This window comes from Protomyctophum bolini (genome assembly GCF_963924005.1).
Source record: "Protomyctophum bolini genome assembly, chromosome: 13".
In the NCBI taxonomy this organism is placed as follows: domain Eukaryota; kingdom Metazoa; phylum Chordata; class Actinopteri; order Myctophiformes; family Myctophidae; genus Protomyctophum; species Protomyctophum bolini.
In genome coordinates this window covers 23,550,923-23,575,693 of record NC_137874.1, presented here as the reverse complement: position 1 = coordinate 23,575,693, position 24,771 = coordinate 23,550,923, and the positions used below count along the sequence as shown (strand labels likewise).

Here is a 24,771-nt window from a genome sequence, read left to right as displayed (position 1 = left end):
ATACTTGGTTGCGCATCATGTTTGCGCATCACAAACAGCTGGTCTACAAGCTGCAATGAAACATGTAGTGAGCTTGTGGCTCTGCTATTGTCGGTGCGACAGTGCCGCGCAGCTAAGAATACCTTGAGCGGCCCCGAGTAGTGAAGAGAGGTTACCATGTCTCGTGTAAGCTGCTGGATGAAGAACAGGGTCTTGTTCAGCAGGGTAAGTCCAGTGACTGCATCACCCTCTGAGCCGTCTGCCTCTGGGCTGAGCTCATCCAGGTCGCCCAGCCTCTCCGCCCCGAGGCACAGGTAACCACTGAAGCTGAGGGACTGGACCCCCAGGCGCTCAGCAGTGTCCTGCCTGGCACACAGGAACTTCACCATGAGAAACTGTGAAGACATGGTGATGGTGGACAATATACCATGTTAATGGGCGGACAATAAACCACGTCAACGGACGGACCAGCAGATGCTTTGACCTACTCTGGAACAGATATGGCCGTAGGAACCGTGCACGTTAACACTCCAGAATGAGCAGCATAAAGCTGTTAAATTACTATGGAATATTATGTTGACATGGAAGACATAAAAAAGGCAAGTTAAAAAGCAGGTCCCAAAAAATGTATACTGTTAACTGTGTATCGTTTACTACTGGATGCGAACTAGCCAGGGGGTAGCACAAACCTTTGCAACACGACACTGCTGCAGCTTGATCTCCACGTCATTCCAGTCATCTTCCAGCTCGAACCAGCCAATGGGCTCATCTTCAGACTGGGCTGGAATCCTCATACTGCAGGGTCAGATGACAGCATGGGCAATAAGCTATTTGCATAGATAAGCCATTCACATGAAGCCCTGCAACCTTGCCAGGCCTAGCAAGAGACTCATTTTAGATGGTTCATATATTTTTTCCTAAATATATTTTATTATAATCTGGTGTTCTTCCAACTTTTCTAATGTTATGATGTTGTTGCTACTATTCTGTACATACAAACAGATTGCATTTTTAAAGCGTTTTTCTAAGTACTCAAAGCGCTTACAATGGTCCATTCATTCATACATTGGGAGGTGAAGCGGCGAACAGTCAACGCCAGCGTCCTCACTTCCCACATTCACACACCAATGGTGGCAAGCTCGCACCGACCCACTCATTGGGGGCAATGTGAGGTTCAGTGTCTTGCCCAAGGACACCAACGACCCACGGATCATTGGACCACCTGCTCTACCTCCTGAGCCAGTGCCACAGCCGCCCACATGCATACCTTTGCACATTCTCTTCAGTTGTTGTTATGCCCCCTAATTTTCTCACAAGGCTTATCCTTAGTTTTCCTTGCTTTTAATGTCTTATCATAATTTGTCATAGCTTTATTATCGATAGTGTCGTTATGTTGCACATTATTTTTGAATAAAAACAACACTCCCTGAACTCAGACCACCAATCAGGCTGATTTGATTCATTTGGAATTTCTACTGTATGTAGAAATGCCAAGGAATGCCGGAAAAGATAAATCCCTGTAGTGTTCTTTGATTAGTTTACCTTTCTGTGCTCATGACTACAGTAGCTGCACTGACAGCTTCTTCTTATCCGATTACGTTTTGGTTCACCTGACTTTGCATGTAATTGTCTGAAAATGTGGAGGTGAGCAACAAAGCAGTCACTGAATCGCATTAGATTTTTGGTACACAATCTGTTATGTACTTTTATATTTCTTGAATTAGATTCATGAAAGAATTGACATGAGTGTGTGTGCTTTACAGTCATGATGTATGACCTAATGTGTCCTCAGGGGGAGGGTGTCTGCTATACTGGGTCAATATGCTTTATACAGAAAAGTGTCTTGAGACATCTTGCTGTGATTCGGCATAAATGAGATTTTATGTTAGTGTAAATGACTAGACATCAAACAGGAGGTACTGTATATGACAACAGAAACCATGTTATTGCACATGTGGTATGGGCACTCTTTAAAGCATCAACAACTGGGATAGTTATGGAAAGTTTCATATCCATGCAAGTAAGTGAGGCCAACTACATTAAATGAACTATTTTGTAATTTGAAGATCTGCAAATTACTTGTGAACTGCAACTCCACAGAGGGTACCAGGCATTATACCGACAGCTGGCTGCCCTTAATGTCCTCGCTTTGATATGATCCCTTTAAAATATGAAACTGAAATAACAAGACAAACACTAACAGATCCGATTTTGGCAAAAGACCTTACTTGTCTTGCACAAACTCCTTGTAGTCCTTGAAGTCCCACGAGTCGTATTTTTTGAATCTTTTGAAATGCTTCTCTGCATCAAAAGGGTCGGTTTCCTTGTATGCAAACACCAAGCCACACTTTGCTCCGATGGCTCCTTTCCGTACCTTATCATACAAAGCAGACATGAGGTGATATGTATACGTACGTTGTCGTTAATGCCAAATTACTCATTTTGTCAGTAATGAGTAATAAAAAGTGGCCTCACTTTGATCTTCATCTGAGTAATCTGGAAGTTGCTCTGGTCCTCTGTAGACAAGATGATGCTGGCCTTCTTTCGCCCACTCTCTGTGAGAAAACCTTTGAAGAAACATGGCACGTTCAATATCCCTTTAGAGGATAATGCATACGGTACTCCAACACTGCCAAAAACAATGCCCTTGTCCAAATCGAGTTCTTGTCATACCATCTCCAGTGGAGGGTTCCGTTAGCATGTTCTCTGGTCCAGACTTCTCTTCTTTGCTCTTCACATCACAGGCCTGAAGGTGCAGCTGGAGGGGTTTCCCTGGATAAATGAATAAATAAACTGGAGAGATGAGCATTTCAAGATATTTAAGCTTCTCAAACTTTCAAGACTAACTATGTAACGAAAAGAGCAGAGATGGCTCCTGCTCAGCCATGATTTAGCAAAGAGCTTTTAAACTTGTGTTACACCAGATCTGACCTTGGACTTATATTTGCTTTACAGTTTCTAATCCATATTCGTAAAGTGGGAATGGCTGATCAACAGAATCACAGCACTACAACTTCGCCGGATTCTAATAATGCATCACTTGTGTGCAAATGTTGCAGCTTTGTTTGGTTATCTGGCCTATGGCTTCCAAACATCTCCTTGTGTTACCATTGCGGTATAGCAGCCGCAGCCGGACGGAGGCCATGGAGGAGATGAGGGAGGACGCTCTGTACTCGGCCTCCAGGTGATCACTGATGCCAGACAGCGCCTGCAACACTTTGGCCACACTGCCTCGGGCCAAGGCAAAGGCTAGCAGCGTCAGCTCTGCATCGGGACTCACACAGCAGCTACACAGAGAGGACAGACAGATGTTGTGTGTCATTAGCTTGTAATCTAATGAGAATAAAAATGTAATTATTGGCTGTATTAATTCTCAAGAGATACTCCAATGAACATAATTTTTTTGTTATCTTTTTACTATTTTGAAAATGTTACACGTCTTTGACCCATAGTGTGTGTGTGTGTGTGTGTGTGTGTGTGTGTGTGTGTGTGTGTGTGTCACCTGTCTACCCTAATATTATAGCATACATTATATTAGAATATTAGATCATTATCATATTCAATGAAAATTTTTAAGATGTTGATTTTAGTCAGGTGACGGTTGTCGTGATGTCAGACAAATGAGCTCAGCGTAGCAATGACATGTCACTGATAATATTAAAACAGAGGTTGATCATTACTCTGCTATCCTGAGGAGAAATCCATCCACTTCCTCCAGGATGTTCATGGAGAAAAACTTGGGGAACTCGGTGGATGACGGAGTTAGGGACAACGGTGGCATGTGCCGCAAAGCTTTCCTGAGGAAAAGATCAAGAGATAATTACAAGAAGATTACGGCAGCCTCGACTGTGTAAGCATAATTGCTTTCATCTAGAGAAGAGGTTTTGTCTGTCAAAAGTAGACCAGTCACAGCTCATGCCGCTAAGTGCACGAACAGATGGGTGCGGTTTCCCCACAGCCAAATATCACACAAGTGTAAAATGGGTGCTGTGTGAATATAGTTAATACTAGTGACAATAGATAGTCTCTAAGACAGTGGTTCCCAAACTTATCAGCTTGTGGCCCAAAACAGAAATTAGATATTCGCCCAGGACCCAAACTAGTGAAAATAGCAGATCTACAAGGTGACCTTGTAGATCGGCAATTTTCACTACTTCTTAAATATTTGTTCTGATTTATGGAATTTCGCTAGATTCTTCTTTCATTTCTCAATGACATTGCTGAAAAGAAATCATTGGATTTTGTTATTAATTCATGAAAGGTTTTTCTTTTTTGAGAATGATTTTTGAAAATGTTTTGAAATAATAATAATTGAAAACCAAAAAGGGGAATTTTGTTCGCGACCCACTGTTTGGGAAACAGTGCTCTAAGAAATTATATCAAACCCCTTTACAAGCCAGAATTATAAGGGATTCTTACTGTGTGCTCTGAAGGACCGTCTGTGCCAGGACAGGGTTGGTCTCCATCGAGGCAGTGACCAGTGAGGTGAGGAGAGACAGGTACCAGATGGCCGAGGCATCCGAAACAGACACCTCTTTGCTTTTAGTGATCTGATAGCCGAGGGTCTTCAAGCCATGAATCCGAGTGTCACATCCGTCACTCAGGCACCGTTTGATGTTGATCTGGATGTCTGAGGGAGAGATCATAATATGGTTAGTGCAATGATGAAATATGTAACGTATAAAATAATATTTGACCTTTTGACAGGTCATAAATAAAACATGACATGCAGTAGCCAATACTACATACTTAGCATCCCTGTTCAACCTTTAGCTATTGATAGTAAGTTATTATGCAGTTTGATAATGAAGATAAGTAAAGTCTACACCTCATTTGGTCAAATGGAAATACTTATCATTATAAACATGTTTCCTATAATGTTGGTGTAACTATGAGATTTGCTGGTTTTCTTAGTCCCACTTTTGCATCTACCTCACCAGGCAGGCATGATTTCCTACAGTAGACTGTTCAGGCTTTCATGGCTGTAGTGTAGGTCGTTCTGTTTTGTGATGCATCATGCATGAGTTGGGAATGTGATTGGTATACTTTTGAGGACACACACTGTGTAGATCACAACTCACAGGGATGTGTGATGTTGGCATTCTCCAAGAGAGCGACATAGCCAGTGACGTTGCTGGGAATGCGAATGTCGCGGATCTCCTGCAGGGAGCGTCGGTTCTTCCCAACGGCTACGGACACTAGCTGAGGCATGTAGCTATGGTCATTGGAGGCCACGGCGATGGCCAGGCGTCTCAACACCACATCTGGTTTCATTTTTAACCTGCGAGCAGAAGGACATAGGCCCACATTCAAAAATGAATGGCAAAATGACATAAAATGCCCACATGTCAGGCATCGCTTACATCAACCCAGGTGTAGGTGTAGTGCCGAAGTCTCTCCTGGCCAGGAGCACAGCTTACCTTATCCAGTGCGAGCGTGCGCTGCCATCAGACTGCCAAAAAGACCCCGTTTCCCCATTTGTCATCTTGTGAATGTCGGCCGCATTGGATGAAGCTTCTATGAAGCTGAAACACTGTGTGACCACTTTCACCTTGTCCACCTCTGGGTCCCGGTTCAGCTCTGCTCTGTACTGGATGTCCAAGTCTGGTGTGAAACATACAGAAACTATAATGTATTCTTGCTAAAATGTGTCGACAGCTCAAAATTGTTAAGAGCTTTTTAGAAATAAGACTGTACAACTCCTCATATGGTTGGCTTGATCAGGCTTATTAGTATTGGGGATGTTGATTTCAAGCCACTGGGTTTGGGCAGTCATTTGTTTTGTATTGTAGGTTGACTATGCTTAGATGCCTATTTTTTATATTTTTGAGGGGCGCTAGTCCACCTATGTCTAGCTTTGATGGTGTGTGTAAACACAAACATGAAATGCCATTGACAATGAATGGCCAGTTTTGAGTGTTTGTGTAAACACAAACATTGAAGATGAAAGTGAGGACGCAAATTCTGATTCTGATCGGCCGGAATGAGATGATGTATGATGATGTACGATGATAAGAGCGACCCTCACTTCACACAGGTGTGATTTTTTTAAATTATAATGCGTTTTATTAATGTCTCTATGACAGCTGCTGTAACACCTTAATTTATTAGACCGACACTCTACCCAAAACCCTAACCTAACCCTAACTGCAAGCACGGCGCAACGCATGTCGGACCAACGCATTGTCCGGAGCGACGGGTGATTTCCACATGTCGGACCTTTGGTGTGTCGGATCTGCGTGTGCATCCCCAATAAAGTATCAGTCCAGTTCCCCACTACCTAAATGAAATAAATTATACCGTTCTTTGTTATTCTGAACTTGGCTTACCTTTCTCCTTCTGCATGAGGAATTCAAGATAGTCCTGCACCACGGTTGATCTCATGGTGCAGATGCTGTTGTAGCCCTCTAAGAGAGGGAAGGGGATGGCACTGCTGGGAATGCGGTTCCTGTGGAGGAATTTCAAGATCTTGGCAGAGTGTGCCCCCAACCGGTCTTTCGACTTGGAGAATATGTCAACAAATCCTGGGAAGACACAGAACCATTTTCAAATGAGTTCAAAACAAAAGTGTCAAGGCTAACTCCTCTATCACGGCATTACATTGAGACGTCCCATAAACAATTTCCCCTACCTGGGGTTAGGGAGCATGCCTGGAGCTGCCGGATCACATGACTCAGCTCTCCTTGAAGATTGGCCCCGTTGGAGTTCTTCAGGGCCATCAGCATGTTCTCTACCTCAACCACTCCATCGCCTTCTGCATCAAACTGACCAAAGGCCTGACAGAGGAACAGACAGACATAATAGAAAGTAATTTGCAATGTCATTAGTCACACAGACACAGTCAATGTCAATCAACAAGTCCTGGACTTTTTAACCAACGTATGTATGATTTGTAGGTTTTATGTAATCTAAACTAAACTTAATAGACCACAGACGAGTTAGACCTGACAACACACTACAACACAGTAAAGTTAAATACACCCGCCGCACCGCGGTGTTCATTGTTTTTTCAGCTTCCTCTTTTTTCATCAGTGTACAAGTTTGGAACACGGTTCTTCTCACAGGACACATCGAGGCTATTCTATACACTATATCTGAAAGAAACAATAACTGGGATATGTGAGGCAGCAGCGGAACAATTGTATTTCAAAGCAAAGCTACGGCATTCCATGTGCATCCGATCTAAAACAGACACAGACTTTAGGTGCTCATTCATTACAGATATGCTATTCATCCGTAAACCTGCTTTGACTGAACAAATGTAGTACTATATAGCAACAAAGCAACTGACTTTGCCATTTAGTAGAGAGACCAAAGCTGAAACCTGAAAAATAACAATGGACCTGGCAGCCAAAGGTAAATGTAAACAACAGTCACAAGTTCACTTAACCTCACTCACAGGCTCTGCTGCGCGCACACACACACACACACACACACACACACACACACACACACACACAAATTTACATTAATTTAAACACACAATTGATATTTATCTAACCTTCAGTGACATTACATAACACAATTCATATCTAAAATTCAGTGACATTACAGGGCGTAATCGATTTTACTCATAAATAATAAACGTTATAGATCAGTGGTTTTCAACCCATTTCATGTAACATAGTCTGAGAGATAACAGGCAAATGTTGAACAAAACAACAATTCTTCTACATTCTCTAAATGGTGTAGACTTCTTGTAAATTAAGTAATGCAGATGTTTAACAATAATTTTACTCTTGAGAGCGTGAAATGAAACCAAATGGGCCGTGTCCATTTGGTTTCATTTTAACACTCTCAACAGTTAAAGATATACACGGGTCCATTGACTCCATTCCATTTAGTTACCAAGTCTCCATCATTTAGGGGACCACCTGGAACCCCCTCAAGGACCACTGGTTGAAAACCACGTCCACTGTTACAGATAAATGCCCTGTCACGTGTCCTTGTGGGCTAGTGTTTTGTATTTATTGGGCCCGCTGTGAGCCTGTGACACAATTATGATCTGATCATGTGATTGATCATGATTGGCACTTAATAGTACATAACAATAACATTAATTATACTTGTAGTTTGTACTCTAGTCTATACTGTACCTCTTCACATTCGTCACGCGGAGCATCTCTGCTCTCCAGCATCTCGCAGAACTGCTCCACGTTCACCGACTCCTCTCCGCGGCTCAGCCGGTCCTCGAGCCACCGCACCAGCACGCCCTCGTTGCCGGCCAGCACCGACTCGGGAATGGCGACGCCGGAGTCGCTGATGCGAGCGGCCGCCTCCCTCAGCTTGACCTGCTCCAGCAGCACGCCGGGCGTCGGGGGTCCGTGGCTGGGAACCGACGGGTTGTTGTTCGAACCCCCCCTCGCTCCTCCGCTCTTCGCCGAGGCGGAGCCGCCGGCTCCCCCGCCGCCGCCGCCGCTTCCAGCGCCGCCGACGCCCGTGGCCGCAGAGGCCGGACTGTCTTCTGCGAAGCCGGCGGGGCTCTCCGCCTCGATGTCTTCCTCGTCGCCGCTGCCGCCGCCGCCGCCGGCCCCGCAGCCGCTCTCAGTGTTCCCCATCGTGTTGTGTTGTTCGATCGGCGGCCCCCCAAAAAGCCTTTCCCTAAAAAGTCGTTCGCGGTCCGACTATTATTAGTAATCAGTATTCGACCGAATTGGGACAGGTCCGATCAGTGTGTAATATCACCACCATGTACAGATTGTACACAACACACAGACAGACCTTTCTAACCTGCGATCATTCCGGAGTTCACTCACTACCGCATTGACGTACAGTAACGTGACATCAGGTTTTACGTGACGTGGTATACGTCCCTCGCTCGTCTACTATCAGAAAACTGCAGATCTACAAGCCCACAACGCGTCGCGAAGCGATGCCTTATGAGCTTGTAGATCTGCTGTTGTTTTCGGGGCGCAACAACGCCGTGGCCCGCGATGCCATGCTGCGTTCATTCACACCGTGACACGGGCAGATGCAAATCTACAGATAGTCTACCATTCAGCTGCTGCAAAAGCTACAAATACACTGCAGCTTTGCATCTTTGTATCTGCAAGTGTGAACGCACTCAACGCAGCATAAAAGGCGAAGTACTAACTCGAAATAAATAAATAATATGTTGAGCATGCGCTGTTGAGACTATAATCGCGGAAACACTTCCGATGTAAACATTCAATTCGGATGACTCCAGATCAAAACTCTATTTAATATGGTCCAGATCAGATCAAGATTCGGGATGCACATTTTAGATGGGGAAGCTTGACTGACTGCCTGGACATAATGCTTGGATATGTCTGTGTCGCACTTCTGTCAGTTATATTTGCAATACTTTATTTTCCTCTGGACTGGATGTCAGACGATGAGCATCATGAATTATCATCACTACTGCCACCTGAGCGCCTCATGAGTAGGGATGAGTTGAGTCTATACAACGGGGAGGAAGATAGCAAGGGTCTTTACCTGGCTATACTCGGGCAGGTGTTTGATGTAAGCAAGGGAAGAAAGAACTATGGACCTGGTGGTGGTTATCACAGTATGGCAGGTGACCTTCAAATACTTTTTCAATTTACTGCATGGACCACAATTTTAAATTATTCTCTTTTAGGGACCCTTATAGGCCTATTGTGCTTTTGTTTGAATGAATTGGACATGGGAAATCGTTTAGCGCGTTAGTTCTTAGAATAATCTCTCATATTTGTATTGTAATAATTTCAAGTGAATTGAATTATAGTGAGATAGAATCTATCTCACTATAATTCAATTCACTTGAAATTATTACAATACAAATAGATTACACTACACTTAATTTAGCTGGAGAGCCCCTGGAAACCCCCTCAAGGAGGCACCTGGGTCTGGACCAGTCTGGACCCAATGTTATAACTGACTAGCTCTGGTTTACTTATGTCAAATATGCAGTAACATCACAAATGTAATAGTCAATGTAAATGCATACATATGATTTCATTCACACTACCATCTCAACCGGAAACATGCACATAGGAAATAAAACACCAAATTAAATCATTAAATTCATGCAGTTATCATTATGCCTAGGTAAAGATGCCTCGCTGTCCTACATCACTGGGGATTTCACAGAAAGCGGACTGACAGATGATGTGTCCAGTCTGTCCTCTTTGCAGGTGGTGGCCCTGTATGACTGGCTAGCCTTCTATTGGAAGAACTACCATCCTATAGGTGTGTCTGTCCATACAACTTGCTACATACCATTTCCTCGCTCATACAGTACAGCCACCAACACGCATCGGCTGTTTTGTTTCAGGACGGCTGGTGGGGCGATTCTACAGTGCAAGTGGAACACCCACAGAAGCTCTGCTGGGGGTTCAGGCGTTACTAGCAGAGGGCCTGAGACTTAAAACCCAATCCCAAACTGAGAGAAAAAACTACCCAGCATGCAACACAGAATGGAGTGCCAACAGAGGAAGGGTCTGGTGCTCTACTAAAAGGTACGGCCATCGTAGTATGAATAGAATAAAACCCTATTCAACCATGGAATAATCTGGAATGAATATGCTGCCACTCCACTTCCACCCCACACACACGTAATTTCTACTGTAAATATGTCATTCACAATATTCAGTCTAATTTGTTTTGCTTCCAGTGGGGGAGTGAAGAGAGACTGGACGGGAGTCCCTAGGAAGCTCTTCTCTCCTGGCTCCAGCCATGCTCGGTGTGTCTGTATTGAGGACCCATTGACAACAAGAAACCCCAACCTGCAGGAATACGAGGACTGTCCTCCTTATGCTGACTCTTGTCATGTTGTGGATTAGTGTGATGGCTAAAATATACCCAGGACTAAAATCAAAAGACTGTCAATATGCTCTCAGGGAATTAAAGTGTGTTTTTTTAGAATCTAATAAACATGGTAGCAGTACATAGAAGAAAACACGCTTTCTTAATTTTTATGTAGTTGTCTTCTCTAAAATAATACAACAGGAAGATTGATATTTGAGCATAGAGTAACGAGTCACGACATATACAATAGAATGTCCATAAAAGATTAAACAATGTGCATAAAAGGTTAACATAGGCCAGCCGCCAGACTTGAGTTCGTCACAATGCATGTGCATTGTAAATAAAGACCATTTGCAAGACCATTTATAGAATGTTATACAGACCATTTATCGAATGTCATGGCAGTTACAGAAAAGCAGACCAGTTGCAGAAATGCAAACCATTTGCCCTGTGAACACAGAGTAATCAGTACAATGTGTCTGAATATAAATAAAGGCACTCCATAAATGTCTCAGTAAACACAATTACCACTGGATAAGACTTCAGAATCCAAGGCTCAGTTGTGCATAAGACCCTATAACCTCTTTATGGTAGGTGGTCTTCTTCAAAACATTTTGGGTGGGAACCCCTTTTGGTGTTTTAAACATTGTTATAATTTAGCTATTGTAAAATAGCAGATCTACAAGCTCATAGCGCGCCACTGAGTGGCGTGCTACGAGCTCATAGCCCGCCACCGAGTGGCGTGCTACAAGCTTGTAGGTCTCCTATCTTTGAAAAATCGTGAAAATATTTATTTCAGAAAACTGGAGGATTTAGATTTTTTTTTTTTCGAGGTCAGGCCTAAATGGGTTAATCACATGAAAGCCCATTTCCACCACTGAATATAAATAATCTGTATGATAGTCAATGCAAGATAAGACTGAATGTTCAAATAGAGGGGGGAATTGGCTGAGATATAAAGTCGGAACAGCAGGGGAAAAAAAACTCAGGTCTTTTAATATTTACTCGGTGGAAATGGGCTTCTAAATACTGGGATAACTAGAAACAAAACTACTTTGTGAATTGTTTACTAAATAAGTGCAATTGCAATGTGAATCCCAATGGCATGAACACAGCTTTTCCAAGACTTCATATGGAATCCAAAAAGTTCAGAAACAATGATTCGAAAATATGCCCAGTTTGAAACGCAGCAGCATTCGTGTGCCCGAGTTTATGTGGCACCGTGACACAATAATTAGCCTAGTCTGTAACAATAACAGCCTCTTGCAATTTGCAAATACATACAAGTCAGTGATGCAATTTTCAATATTTCTTGGCATTTTGTTGTGAGCCCTTGACCAAAAACAGAGACAGACAGGGAGTGTTTGTCAGTCTAGATGAAGGGGAACAGTCGTTTCTTGAGGATGTAGAGGACGGTGGCCAGGAACAGAGCCACCGCCAGGAAGATGAGCAGCTTATCAGTCAGCTCGCGGCGGTTGTACTTGAGGATGAGCTTCCTTCCCAGGTGGATGGTCCCTGTCATGGACTTGAACTCCTCGTTGGTCTCCAATATCGTCCTGGAGGACGTGGCTACACAGCAGAGGAGAGGAGACCAAAAGGGGTGGTGAGGCGACATTAGATAGATACAGGAATGAAACAATTATGCTAAATAATTGCGATTATCTCATATAATTTGCGGTCAGGAATGGATATGATGTAATAATTGAGGCGGCCTAATCATGACGGCAGGGCGGCAGTGGCTCAGGATTGAGTGGCTGGTAGAGCAGCTGGATGGGAACCGTGAGGTTCCCAGTTCGATCCCCAGAGTTAGTGTCGAAGTGTCCTTGAGCAAGACACTGAACCCCTTTGCCCCTGATGTGCAGGTTGGTGCCTTGCATGGTTTCCTCCACCATCGGTGTACGAATGTGTGTGTGAATGGGTGAATGAACTGCACAATCTATGAAAAGCGCCTTGGATAAAGGCGCTATATAAATGCACCATTTACCATGACAGCATGCACGCATGTACGCAGTGTCTTACCCAGTGTGCCAATGGAGTCTTCACTCTGTTTGACGTTATGGTCCATCATCCTGCAAATAGACATCAGGCTGTCTGTGATGTCACCGCTGGTCTGAACCAAGCTCTCCTTCGTCACCTTCCTGACACATACATGCACGCACACGCACGCACACAAGCACAGGAACAAAGGAACTTAGGGTCAAGGCATCATATGGTGGTTGGCTCGAGTTTTAGCATTTTCAATTATCTTCTTAGCAATTATTCTATCGATTACTTTTTATTATTTTACACTTAATAACAGCGTCACAGACAAATATAAAACGCAACATGTTGTGAGCTTGTAGATCTATTTTGAGTCCTTTTTTATTTAGTTAAAACTTCAAATCAATTACAGTTTTATAATTGGTTAAATCGATTAGTTTGTAGCAGCAGTGGATTGCTGTGTGAGAGTGAAGGGTTTTTCTTGTACTCACCTCTGTTTGAGTGTAGGGTTTTGTATGCCATGCAACAGTTCATCTTTCTCCATGTTGTCGATGGCCAGTTTACAGGCCAGATTGGCTTTACGCCATGCTGTCTGGTTACTGACAGGCACGCACGCACGCACACACGTGCACACACACACACACACACACACACACACACACACACACACACACACCATAAATTTAAAGGCACAACGACACCATATATTCTGACCTTTTCCTGTTTGCCTTTAAATCAGTGGTTCCTAAATTGGGATCCAGGGACCCCCAGGGGTCCTTGAGGGAGTTCCACGGGGTCCCCAGCTAAATGTTTGGAACCGAATGGACTCTTGTGGGTCTGTAACTCTGAATGTTAGAGTTAAATTATCATTGATTTTACAATATAAAATGAGGGTCCCAGAGATAGAAATGCCATTAAATGGGGGTCCGTAGACTAATGCATGTCAAACTGGGGGTCCTTGAATTGAAACGGGTTGAGAATCACTGCTAGAGCTGTAAAGATCTTCTCTTATGGGGGTCCCTGGCATACCTTTTGAAATGAGGGTCCGCGGGCTAATTAGTGTCAATTTGGGGGTCCTTGACATGAAAAGGTTTGGGAACCACTGCTTTAAATGACTGCTGGAGGAGCTTAGGCTGGCTAGATATTGTCTGGGATTATCTATCCAAGTCAAGTGGAGCCACTAACATCGCCGTTCTGATCAAACACCTCAATCTGAGAAAGGATTCAGAGAAAAAAGGATTTGTGTCGTCTTCTCCTGGTTTTAATCACTTAACTCGTATATACGTACGTCGACGCTAGGTACCCCAGCGTATATTATATATATAATGGTTGATGGCTACGGAAGCCTGGTCCGGTTCCTATAGCAACGCCCCACCGTTCCAACTATGGGATTGCAAATATAGTCACAGTGCAAAGCAGTCGAAAGGAGGATTTTCAAACCGCCATAAGTCGGATTCTTGGATTGCTGTCCTTGGTGGATTTTCTGCCATCCACATTTCGGATTTAATTTGTGCCTTTGTACCGCGACGCTGCCGCCACGTAAACGCTTCTGACGAGAGGTAAAGAGTGTGTGCGTGGCCTGGGCCATGGCTCAGCGGTCCAGGCACCTTGGCTGGTAATCCAGTCTGGCAGTGTGCGGCGGGTTCGACTCCCGATCCCGACGCCCTTTACTGCATGTCTTACCCCCCCATTTCCTGTCAGCCTACTGTCTGTCCCTCCATACAAAATATAAAATAAAGGCGAAAGCCACAAAAAAAAACATTAAAAAAAAGAGTGTGCGTGTTCCAATGATACTAGAGTGTGTGTAGCGAGAGTGTGTGGGGGCAGGCAAACTCAGACTTTTTAAAGTGAACGTGTATGCTCGCCCCTGGAACTGGGGTTCATGCTAACTACAGTTAAGCCCCGATTTATATACATTAAGAAATGTTTAACAACCTGATGGCTTATTGCTGAAGTTACAGGCACACCACACAATGCCATGAGCACAATGCCAAACATGTACAGAGTTTATTAGTGTCTACGTTGCTTGTGTAAACCTCAGCATCTGCTTGCGTTGGCTCTCCGTTTCCGTTTGGATGGCCAGTCTGTCTTCCTCTCTGTCCTGCTCTTTGGCCATCTGCTCCAGGTCCTAGTGCCAACCACAGCAAACCAAAAACAACCACCACACAATCAAACACTGTGACGTCGTACACCACTACGCCAGTGGTTTTCATATTTCATATAATTTTTTCGCTGGTGAGTCCATGGACCACTATTTGATGAGATTTAGCCTCGGTAGAACCAAAACTAAGGACTATTTTTATCGCTGGATAAGATTTTGTCCACAATTCCTTGCTGTATTGATGTGGTACCATTAGGAGAGATACAGTAACAGGCAAACGATCAAAATAACAATTATTTTGCATTCTATAATTGTGTAGATAATAATAATGCAGATGTTTAACAAAAAATGAAACCGTAAGGGTCCATTTGGTTTCATTTTACAATCTCAAGAGTTAAAGTGATGAGAGTTGGTAACCAACCATAGATAAAGGTCCATTTGGTTACCAACTCTTGGCACCTAAGCTGGCAATCCTGCCTGACAGCGTGTCACAGGTTCGAGTTCCGATCCCGACGACCTTTGCTGCGTGTCACCCCCCCAATCTATCTCCCCATTTTCTGTCAGACAACTGTGTACCTATCAATAAAGTCATAAAAAAGCCCCCAAAAATATATAAAAAAAACTGAGTGGTGCTGTACTGGTACTGTACTGCCCTACTTGCTGGCCTCTGTGTGTGTGTGTGTGTGTGTGTGTGTGTCGCTGCTCAACAGTGCCATCCAGCGGTATTGGCGTGGTACTTCCGTGCTCATACACACACACAGCTAGTGCCTAGCACCACTCAAAAATCACACCTGTGTTAAGTGAGGGGCACTCTTATCATCATACATCATCGTAATCATCCGATACTAGAATCACAGAGGCCAACTAAGTGTCAAAATTAACATTTTTTTAAATATCTCATTCCGGCCAATCACAATTAGGACAATGTTTGTGTTTACACAAACAGTCAAAACTGGCCATTCATTATCAATGGCATTTAATGTTTCTGTTAGGACAACGTTTGTGTTTACACGCACACTAAAAGCTGGAGGGGCTTTTAGTGCCCCTCAAAAAGAATTGAGGTCCCACTCCCAGCCCCAGGGATAAAAAAACATATCATTTGGGGTCCGTAGCCTAATGCATGCGTGTGTGTGTGTGTGTGTGTGTGTGTGTGTGTGTGTGTGTGTGTGTGTACAGTTTCCCTGAGTTCTTGCCTGTATCCGCAGTCTGAGCTGGTTGAGCTTCACCTTCACCAGAGAGTTGAGCTCCATGAGAGCAGACTGGGGGCCGGGACAATCTCTGATGTCCTGCGGCACACACAAGGGTCGCACGCACGCAAACACACAACATCGCATGAGATATTATGGATAATAATCAACATTAAACTTAGTATTAAACTTAGAACATTTAATTGTAGTATATATATTTTTTTAATCAAATAGTAAACACATATTTCCATTGCTGAATAGGTGGATCTTCAGCTCTCACTCGTGAACCTTCAGCTCTCACTGGACCAGTTCGCAGCCAAGTGTACGGCGGCTGAGATGAGGATTAGCGTCTCCAAATCTGAGGCCATGGTTCTCAGCAGGAAACCGGTGAATTGTGCAGTCCGGGTAGGGAATGAGGCATTTTGAGGTGAAGGAGTTTAAGTATCTCAGGTCTTGTTCACGAGTGAGGGGAGGACGGAGAAGGAGATCAGCCGATGAATCAGAGCGGCAGGGGCGGTATTGCAGTCACTGCCTGTACCGCACTGTTGTGACGAAAAGGGAGTTGAGCCAGAAGGCAAAGCTCTCCGTCTACAGAGCAATCTTCGTTCCTACTCTCACCTATGGTCATGAAGTGTGGGTCATGACCGAAAAAACAAGGTTGTGAATACAAGCGGCCGAAATTAGTTTTCTTCGACGGGTGGCTGGCATCTCCCTTAGGAGATAGGGTGAGAAGTTCAGTCATGCGGGAGAGACTCGGAGTAGAGTCGCTGCTTCTTCACCTGGAAAGGAGCCAGCCAGCTTAGGTAGTTTGGGCATCTGGTTAGGATGCCTCTCACACTGCCCTTTGAGAGCGGTTTTAAAGGAGTCAAGGGATTCGCATAGGAGCGAAAAGAATTTAGTCCCTTGTTTGTGCCCGAATCTGGGTTGTACATGGTTTGTTACACTCCCTCTGGTGTGGACTTCGTTTACATTAAGGAAGTATTTAGACAGGTACATGGGTATCTTGGTGGTGTATCGAATCTTGTGTACCAGACCCATTGCAAGATGCTGTACTCTGTCGTCGACCTTAAGCCATCCCAGCCTGTCAAAGTGGGCAGGGGTGAAGTGGGTTCGGGGGGTGAGGCCAAGTAGGAGCCTGACCAGTTTGTTTTGGGAGGTCTGGAGCCTTGTTTTAAGGTCCTTTGATCGATTCTGAGTCTCTGACAAAAATGTCAGAATCGATCAAATACATCTACAAGTCTAAATCTTAGGCTACCTGTTGCCAATGGTAATGGTAATCTATATAAAATATACACTACGTATCATCATCATATCCAACTGATTTGTATGCGTCAGCATCCATTTGCACCCATTTGTTTTATTTAGGTGGAACGAATACAGGCTTAAAAAGTTCTGTATTAATGGAATAAAACGTTTTATTTTTGTTCTACAACGTAACAACTATGATCATATTTCTCCATAGTTAGTTTACTTACACATTTGATTTAGTCTGTAACGCAAACGCTTTGTAGTTTTACTAGTTAACTTCGTAACAATGGGGCTGTTCTCGTTCTTCTAATCTCAGTAGAATTAACACATTAAATAACAATAGTAAAAGAACATGAATGACGCAGACACATTGATAGAATGTTCTGATAGTTATACCTGAATGAAAGCTTTGATCTCCAGGTCATATTTGATTATTTCTTGTCCACAAATTCGGACGTGTACGTCCAAAGAAGCCGCCATGTTTGTTTTGTTTTAGTACGGCAACAATATGAGGGACAATCCACATAAAAATGGCTATAGTTGGGGTCGCACTTGGGCGAAAATTCAAAAAGCAGTTACCAAGTGCATAATTGTTATGATTTTGTTTTTGTTTTGTTATGATGCCGGGAGCAAAAATGCGTATAAACTGTATGTAAAAAATTGTAACAATTATGCACTTGGTAACTGCTCTTTGAATTTTGGCATGCTGTTAGGTATACCTAACAGGCTAACACCATGCCAAAATTCAAAAAGTAGTTACGAAGTGCATAATTGTTATGATTTTTTACATGTTATAGGTTTATAGGCATTTTAGCTAATTTTTGCCACCGTGGACGACATCTTGAAAACGATGCCTTTCTGGTTGTTCGTTTTTCCTAAAATCTTAGTATGTTATTTAGCACACCCAATAGTAACAGAATCCATTGAAAAATATATTTCATCAATTATTTTGGTTTACAACCATAGCTATATGTATCTAATATTTGAGTCTAAGGTTTTCAAAAAGCTGTGCAAACACGTTGGGCACGCCCCCTAGTGGGCTGTTTGCACAGCTTTTTAAAAACCTTATACCCATACCTAACACCATGCCAAAATTCTAAACCTAGTCACCAAAAGCCAAATTGTGGTGATATTTTTACGAGTCCGCCCCCAGCTACTAGTAAAATCATGAGTGAAATAGATATGAGTAAAATGACCAGAACCAGAATGCCCCCTTTTGGTCATATTTATACACCATGTGGTAGGCCTACTCAAAGTGCCAAGCCCAAGGGGTCATTGGTCGCCAAAGATCTTGAAATCATTAATGTTTTCAATATATTGGTAAAATATACACACACACACACACACACACACACACACACACACACAAAGATAGTCAGAATGTGGTGCTAATGTTTTTTATTATTTTGATATTAAAATCAAACATAATCAGACTACTGTGGTTACAAGAATTGTGGTACCAACTCCTGGTTGATACAAGACAGAGAGAAAGGATGATAAAAAAAATGAAAATAAAAACAAAATAAAATAAAAAAATAAAAGAGGCACAAAGAACAACAGTTTTGTGGGACAGGCGGATTCGCAGGATGTTTTAATAGCTAGAGACAAAATACAGTGTCGAAAGCTCTTTTAAGTTGTTACAATACAACTACTGTACTGACACGATATTAATTAATTTCTCCATGCTTATAATGCTACCACACTGCCCACTGGGCCTCGTATCAGAAACAAATAAAATATTAGAAAGTGTGAAACAAAAAGAAAGTTAAAACAACAAAAAAAAGTATAAACCCAGCACGACATTTATTACACAACATAAATATAACAATAGTCAAGATATTGTATTTTTGAACAGGCATATATGTGAACTACAAATATAGACGTCATCGCTAAAGAGAGGATCAAGTTAGTTTCAGCAGGATACACGTTCTGTGGATTTTGCTTCTTTTTTATGAAATATAAGAATAGTCATAATCACCGAGTCTCATAACATAGCACTTAGCAATGAAGTACAGTCTTCCTACTGAGACTGAAGAGGGGGCTGACTGAAGTAGAACACACACAGGACTAGCTACGGAAAAGATCCCATGCGTCTTTTTTAGTCAAAAGAGGTTACCATACAAGAAGAGGAGAAGGGCTGTCCCCTCGTAGTCGATTAATCGATTAATCACCTACGTTTGGTCTTAATGGACCTAGGCTTTTTTGTAATGCCTTTTTCCTATTGTCTGTTGTCAACTCTAGAACAATGGTTATCACACTTTTTATTTTATTTCAAGGTCTCCCATATAACTCAAGAGTTAATTTAATCAACATTAAAATGTTCAGTTGTCAACCTCACCAACCTGAAAAGGCTGGTCTCTGCAAGACTGTGTGCAGCTGAACACTGTTTTACAGATGTTGTTGATTAAACCAACTAATCGATTAATCGACAAATTCCCTTGAATTTCATTCCCCTAGAGAACGTCTTTAGTTGCGTATAGCCCAACCAGGAAGCATCACAACGAATGGCCACGTGGAGGTGGAGTGTGTAAGCCTAACGTATAGCCTACTTTGTACGTCAGTGTCGCTCGACAAAAACAAGATATTTTCGGCGAACAATAAAGTACTAAATTAGGCTTTAGAATGGTAGGCATCTCCCACATGTCACGGGACTTGAATAGGATCCCTAAGAATCCATGGTAGCCAACTGTTCCTCAAGATAAGAAAAAAATAAAATAAATAAAAGAGCAAACGTTTGAAACCTGTTGTCTTTCTCACTCCATGCATTTTTGGCAAGTCTGTAAGGAGACGTAAATCATTGCGGTCCATGTTTGATGTGTTACAGTGTTTGTTGATATTAATAGGATTTCTGTGCCAAGGTTTTTTATTATTATTGAGGGTGGATTATTGTCGTTTATCACAATCAGTCTGCAGGAATGGGAAAGGATAATTCCCCAGCAATTAAAAAAACAAGGAAACAAATTAAGGTCTCTGCCCACCAGCCCTTGGTGACCCCTGGCTTAAGGGCCTCGCTGACCTTGACATTTGCAAAACGTTCCCCCCAAATCCCTCTAGAGATGCTGCCATGCAGCTCACACGTCTCTGTGTGTGAGGGTGGAGGGGGAGGCGACTTAGGGAAGTGGTTCACAAACTTTTTAATTTCGAGGACACCCAGAGTGCACAAAATGAAACCAAATGGACTAATGGTGCATTTTGTTCCATGTGTACTGTGCACTCTCAGAGTTACAGACATGTTGAGTGCGTTCGGATATAGGCCGAACACACCCTTAACTTGCCATACCACAGTGGAAGATTGATAGCTCTTTATTACGGAACTTTGTTGGCTGCACAGACATAAGTGATTATTTTCAGAACTAAATCCTCCATTTCCATAAATATCTCTATCAATAATATCACGGAAGATCCTGTCTGTGGAATTGACACCAAATGTCTGCATCCTAGTAAAGCTGGATTCAGTTGAACAACAATATCATTTATGATATATCTACCTGCATATTAAGATACAAGGCTGAACAATAACATGTAAATAGACCATATGAAAGGAATCTACTTTAATCAAAAGGAATAGGGCAATATGATACAATTTAAGAAAGAAACAAGTCAAATAATATCTTATAGCCTCAGAGCATAAATATTCAATCATTCTATGAATGAAAAACACAAGTAGGACAGCAGCGGGCACTTCCACAAACAACATTCAGAAATCTCTCTCCTGACTAGTACAAAATAGCTTACAAAGATTAATTCAAACTCTGTTAACGATAGGAAAGTCTCAATTAGTAAAATGTACGGTCTCTATGGGTCCTACTAAACTAAAGGAAGACTAGGCTACATTCAACAGCAAAGCAGCAGCAACACCTCTCCGTGTCAGTCCACCTCAGACGACTGAGCACAGTCCTCCACAGAATATACACAATATGGCTATTGGCTAATGCAGTGTCTGGAACAGAAAGACAAACACTGCCCACGTTAGCACCACATTTGCATGAACATTGTCATTGCTTAGCAACTCGGACTCAGTGCCCACACTGACTCTTTAAAGGAAGGTCTGGCACTTCACAAAAAGTAATGTAATGAAGAACAGTGTTCTTATCATTTACACTACTGAAATCACATTGTATTTCGGCGGGGGGGAAAGGAGGTCGCACTGTGCTGACGACTCCGATATGGTGAGACGCTTTTCTGAACACCAGCCGTAACAGCCAACACAGTATCATAGCCGGGCAGAGAAGTGGGCAGAGAAAATGACTGATATTAAGGATCAGGGTTTCTCAAAACAATACAAATGTACATGATGTAGCTTACTGTACTCAACGTTATTTTGGTCTCTAAAATATTGTGTTATAGTTCTCAATTTTGTATTTTGTTTTGTCATTGATGCATGTCACTGTTGAGAGGAAACCAGTTGTATCTCTATATTTAGTTGTCATTTTTTCTCTCTGTATGTTTAAAAACGATATAGCCACTTAAGACTAGGGTTGTCCCGATCCGATCACGTGATCGGAAATCGGGGCCAATCACGTCATTTTCAAATGATCGGAATGGGAGCAAAACAATGTAATCGGGACATCCCTATTATCAATATTATATATCCATATATCATGATATTGAACTGGATATTGTCTATCGGGAAAAATCGTTATCGGCACATACTCAAAATCAAATCGGAATCGGATTGGGAGCAAAAAAACATGATCGGGACATCCCTACTTAAGACCCATCTTATACTAAAAACAATAAAACATGGACATTTACAACCTTGCAACGTGTGCCAGGTTGAAAATAGTTACAGCTTGTAACTAAATCTCCGTTAGATCCTTTCAAACAGCTTTTTCTCTTTTTCATTTCACCAAAAACCTTCGGTTTCGGAAATGCAAGGTTTCAACCCAACAGTGACCATTTGACTGGATGGTTGCCATCCTCACACGGCCAACAGAGAAACCAACCAATGTATTTGTAGTGATGTTTTGGGAAAACCCAAGCCCTGGTTTGTTCAGGGAAACCAACCCCCTGCAGACTGTCAAGAAGATGCAGGTCCGGTTCGTATTCTCATCTGGTTGAGAAAAGCCGCCCTGATTTATACCTCACCGCACGGCAGAGTCGCGAGCACCCCAAAAAACAGCTGACAAATGACAATACAATACTGTACGAGATCAGCTACTTTCGGCACGCGACTCAGTCATGCGGCAGAGTATAAATTAAGCATAAGGCACCTGGTTCAGCAGGCATCGTATTCAAAATAATGTTTTGTGGTTTCATTTATTTTTTTTGTTTCGTTTTTTCTTTAGGTTTTTTTTTTTTAAACTTGAGATTTTGTTAAAAAGTGCAAGGTGAGCAACAGTGCCGGTCAGCCAACCTGTTGCTTTTTCATAAGAAAGAAGTGTGAAAGAACGGGGTTGTGTAATATATCATTTATAGGCTATTATCTATATATGGTATGTCTTGTACATCTCCTAAAACCTTCCCATGTAGCTCTTTGTGCTCATTCTTAAGCAGCAAGTACAAAATGCTTGGACTGAGAGTGAAGCTAGAAATACCAGTATACTCCAGACCCCTTGTAACACATTTATATCAAAGGCCAGAGATTTAACCAAGAATTGGTTCAAAACTGATTTCCATATTCATGTAGACCTTCTCGGGCTTCTAAACAAAAAAATAAATAAATATAGATTTTTGTTTTCTAATGCTGCATGCACAAAGTTGGCATTCCAGATGCAGTCACCTCTCTAAGTTTCGCCAACTACCTTTTTTACACAGAAAGAAAATGGGAGGGGGGGCCCTCAAGATCAATCTATACGTTGTTGTATGAGTCCACGACGCCATCATATGACAGATCATAAATTAGGCATCAATCATACAGCCTCAATCAGATGAGAGCAGCTCAGCCCAGTTGGATCAAGATGGAAGACCTTTGGAAAAGGCTAAAAAAATAATTTAGAGTTAGCCACACAGAGAGCTGACATCACACCCACTGTGTGTGTGTTGCGCGTACTTCATCCACTGTAGTTCAATTGGTTCAATCAATCCACTTTGCTGCAGAGTAAGCATCAGCCCTCTTTTAATTCTAGGACTTTGAGCACTTTCTATAGTCAACATTGTCGTATTTAAAGCAGTGAAATCTGCACTTTTCCTAGTGTCCTAAACACATTTTAATCTAAACTTCTATCACTCTGTCAAGAGTGAATCCCTGTTTGGAGATATTGCACTTATGAGCATCAGTCTGGCAGTACTACTTGTCACCCAGTAGATGTCCTAGCTGACACTGCAGTGTCTAAATTGGACAATGGAAGAGCAGGGAGACCACTTCCAATGTACATGAACCTATATTGTAGTAACATAGTAGTTGTATTCATTGAAATAAGCTCCGGATTGCAGTTTTAACTGCATTATTAAAGTATTTGTTACATAAAAGAAGATATGGGCTCGCTTTTGTCTGTTCAAGTGCCTGAAAAGACATGTCAGGCAAAGTGATGACACATTAATAATAATGTATTATAATTTTAAACACATTTGTATTGAATAACATCTACAGTACATGAACATGATCAGTCTTAATGTGAAATAAAGACACAGTACAGTACTATTACAGTACATTGCCTCTGGGAAAATGTGTCAAATTGGCCCGTTTAAAAAAAATGGTATGCATATAATAAATACTAAAATTAAGTTATATAGAAATAGCTGTTCTACTGTAGCTTCGAGAAAGAAGTTAAAAGTCTTCCGTCGATTGGTCCAACTGTACACTGACATGCTATCAATTAACCACTTAAAACCCTTAGAAGTTGATCGGCGTCCCCTAGGGCTCTATACTAGGCCCCCTCCTGTTTATACTCTAGTCTACACTAAATATTTGTGCTCCAAAAAATAGCCCATCTACAAGCCGACGTAGACCATAGATATGCTATTTTAGGGTCGCTCCCTCCCTTAAAACACTACTGCCAGTCAGCAGAACATGACAGACTTACAGTGGTCTAATGATGTTCAGAATGATAAGATACTCGTACAATGTTATGTATGGAAGGAACTGAAGATAGATTTGGAATCCAACTCTAACTTGGATTGTTGGATCAGCACCATGTGACACACCCTAGTCGGACCAAAACCCGAAAATCAGAGACAAAACCCCTCTTAGAAAGGAATCAACTGTATGTGAGAATATCCACACAGAGAAAGCTGGGACCTCTAGTGACCTCTAGTAACAAATCTGTTGGCCTGTTTCGTATTTGTAGATTGCACCATCTTGATTTACATTGATAATAACACGTACATATTTTTTTTTTGGTCTTTTTTCTTTTTTTTGTACAGAGGAAAGAATGGCGACATTACTTGGAATACATAAATATATGATCTTTTAGATTTTATATGTCATCACATATATTTCAGAGAGAAGAACAATGTTACCCTGAATTGCTGAAGAACTTTTACAGATTCAATTATGTTTTATTGGACAGAAGTAGCACAAACGTACACAATCTATTAGCTTAATGTTTGACTGTATAGGTCTTTCATTTATGTCAGAGGAAAAAA

At 42.2% G+C, this 24,771-nt stretch overlaps 3 protein-coding genes across 10 annotated transcripts in view; 1 reads left to right on the top strand and 2 right to left on the bottom strand.

Annotated features, from left to right (window-relative positions):
* zzef1 (zinc finger, ZZ-type with EF hand domain 1) overlaps positions 1-8,707 on the bottom strand; it is a 49,989-nt gene extending 41,282 nt beyond the window's left edge. For 4 of the 7 annotated variants that reach the window (XM_080780865.1, XM_080780864.1, XM_080780866.1 and 1 more), the window contains exons 1-13: positions 8,076-8,707; positions 6,611-6,755; positions 6,309-6,503; positions 5,400-5,583; positions 5,061-5,260; positions 4,399-4,609; positions 3,660-3,776; positions 3,088-3,266; positions 2,653-2,751; positions 2,455-2,546; positions 2,208-2,353; positions 669-774; positions 123-374 (exon numbers count right to left, since the gene is read on the bottom strand). In XM_080780865.1, coding sequence (XP_080636991.1) covers positions 123-374; positions 669-774; positions 2,208-2,353; positions 2,455-2,546; positions 2,653-2,751; positions 3,088-3,266; positions 3,660-3,776; positions 4,399-4,609; positions 5,061-5,260; positions 5,400-5,583; positions 6,309-6,503; positions 6,611-6,755; positions 8,076-8,537 — 2,388 coding nt within the window. In that variant the 5' untranslated portion in view covers positions 8,538-8,707. The remainder of the gene's footprint in view (positions 1-122; positions 375-668; positions 775-2,207; positions 2,354-2,454; positions 2,547-2,652; positions 2,752-3,087; positions 3,267-3,659; positions 3,777-4,398; positions 4,610-5,060; positions 5,261-5,399; positions 5,584-6,308; positions 6,504-6,610; positions 6,756-8,075) is intronic. The other 3 variants (XM_080780868.1, XM_080780869.1, XM_080780870.1) reach the window with 1 other exon arrangement.
* Positions 8,708-9,131: 424 nt separating this feature from the next.
* cyb5d2 (cytochrome b5 domain containing 2) overlaps positions 9,132-24,771 on the top strand; it is a 592,339-nt gene continuing 576,699 nt past the window's right edge. The window contains exons 1-4 of one of the 2 annotated variants that reach the window (XM_080780884.1): positions 9,132-9,517; positions 10,030-10,170; positions 10,256-10,439; positions 10,595-11,376. In XM_080780884.1, coding sequence (XP_080637010.1) covers positions 9,256-9,517; positions 10,030-10,170; positions 10,256-10,439; positions 10,595-10,763 — 756 coding nt within the window. In that variant the 5' untranslated portion in view covers positions 9,132-9,255 and the 3' untranslated portion in view covers positions 10,764-11,376. Of the gene's footprint in view, positions 9,518-10,029; positions 10,171-10,255; positions 10,440-10,594; positions 11,377-24,771 lie in introns of those variants that run through there. The other variant, XM_080780885.1, reaches the window with a different exon arrangement.
* On the bottom strand, positions 11,376-17,734 carry bnip1b (BCL2 interacting protein 1b). Its single transcript, XM_080780886.1, has 6 exons — positions 17,641-17,734; positions 16,003-16,095; positions 14,745-14,836; positions 13,200-13,307; positions 12,748-12,866; positions 11,376-12,297 (listed from the first exon to the last, which is right to left on the bottom strand). The coding sequence occupies exons 1-6, from the start codon at positions 17,722-17,724 to the stop codon at positions 12,101-12,103; spliced, it is 693 nt and encodes a 230-aa protein (XP_080637012.1). The 5' UTR covers positions 17,725-17,734; the 3' UTR covers positions 11,376-12,100.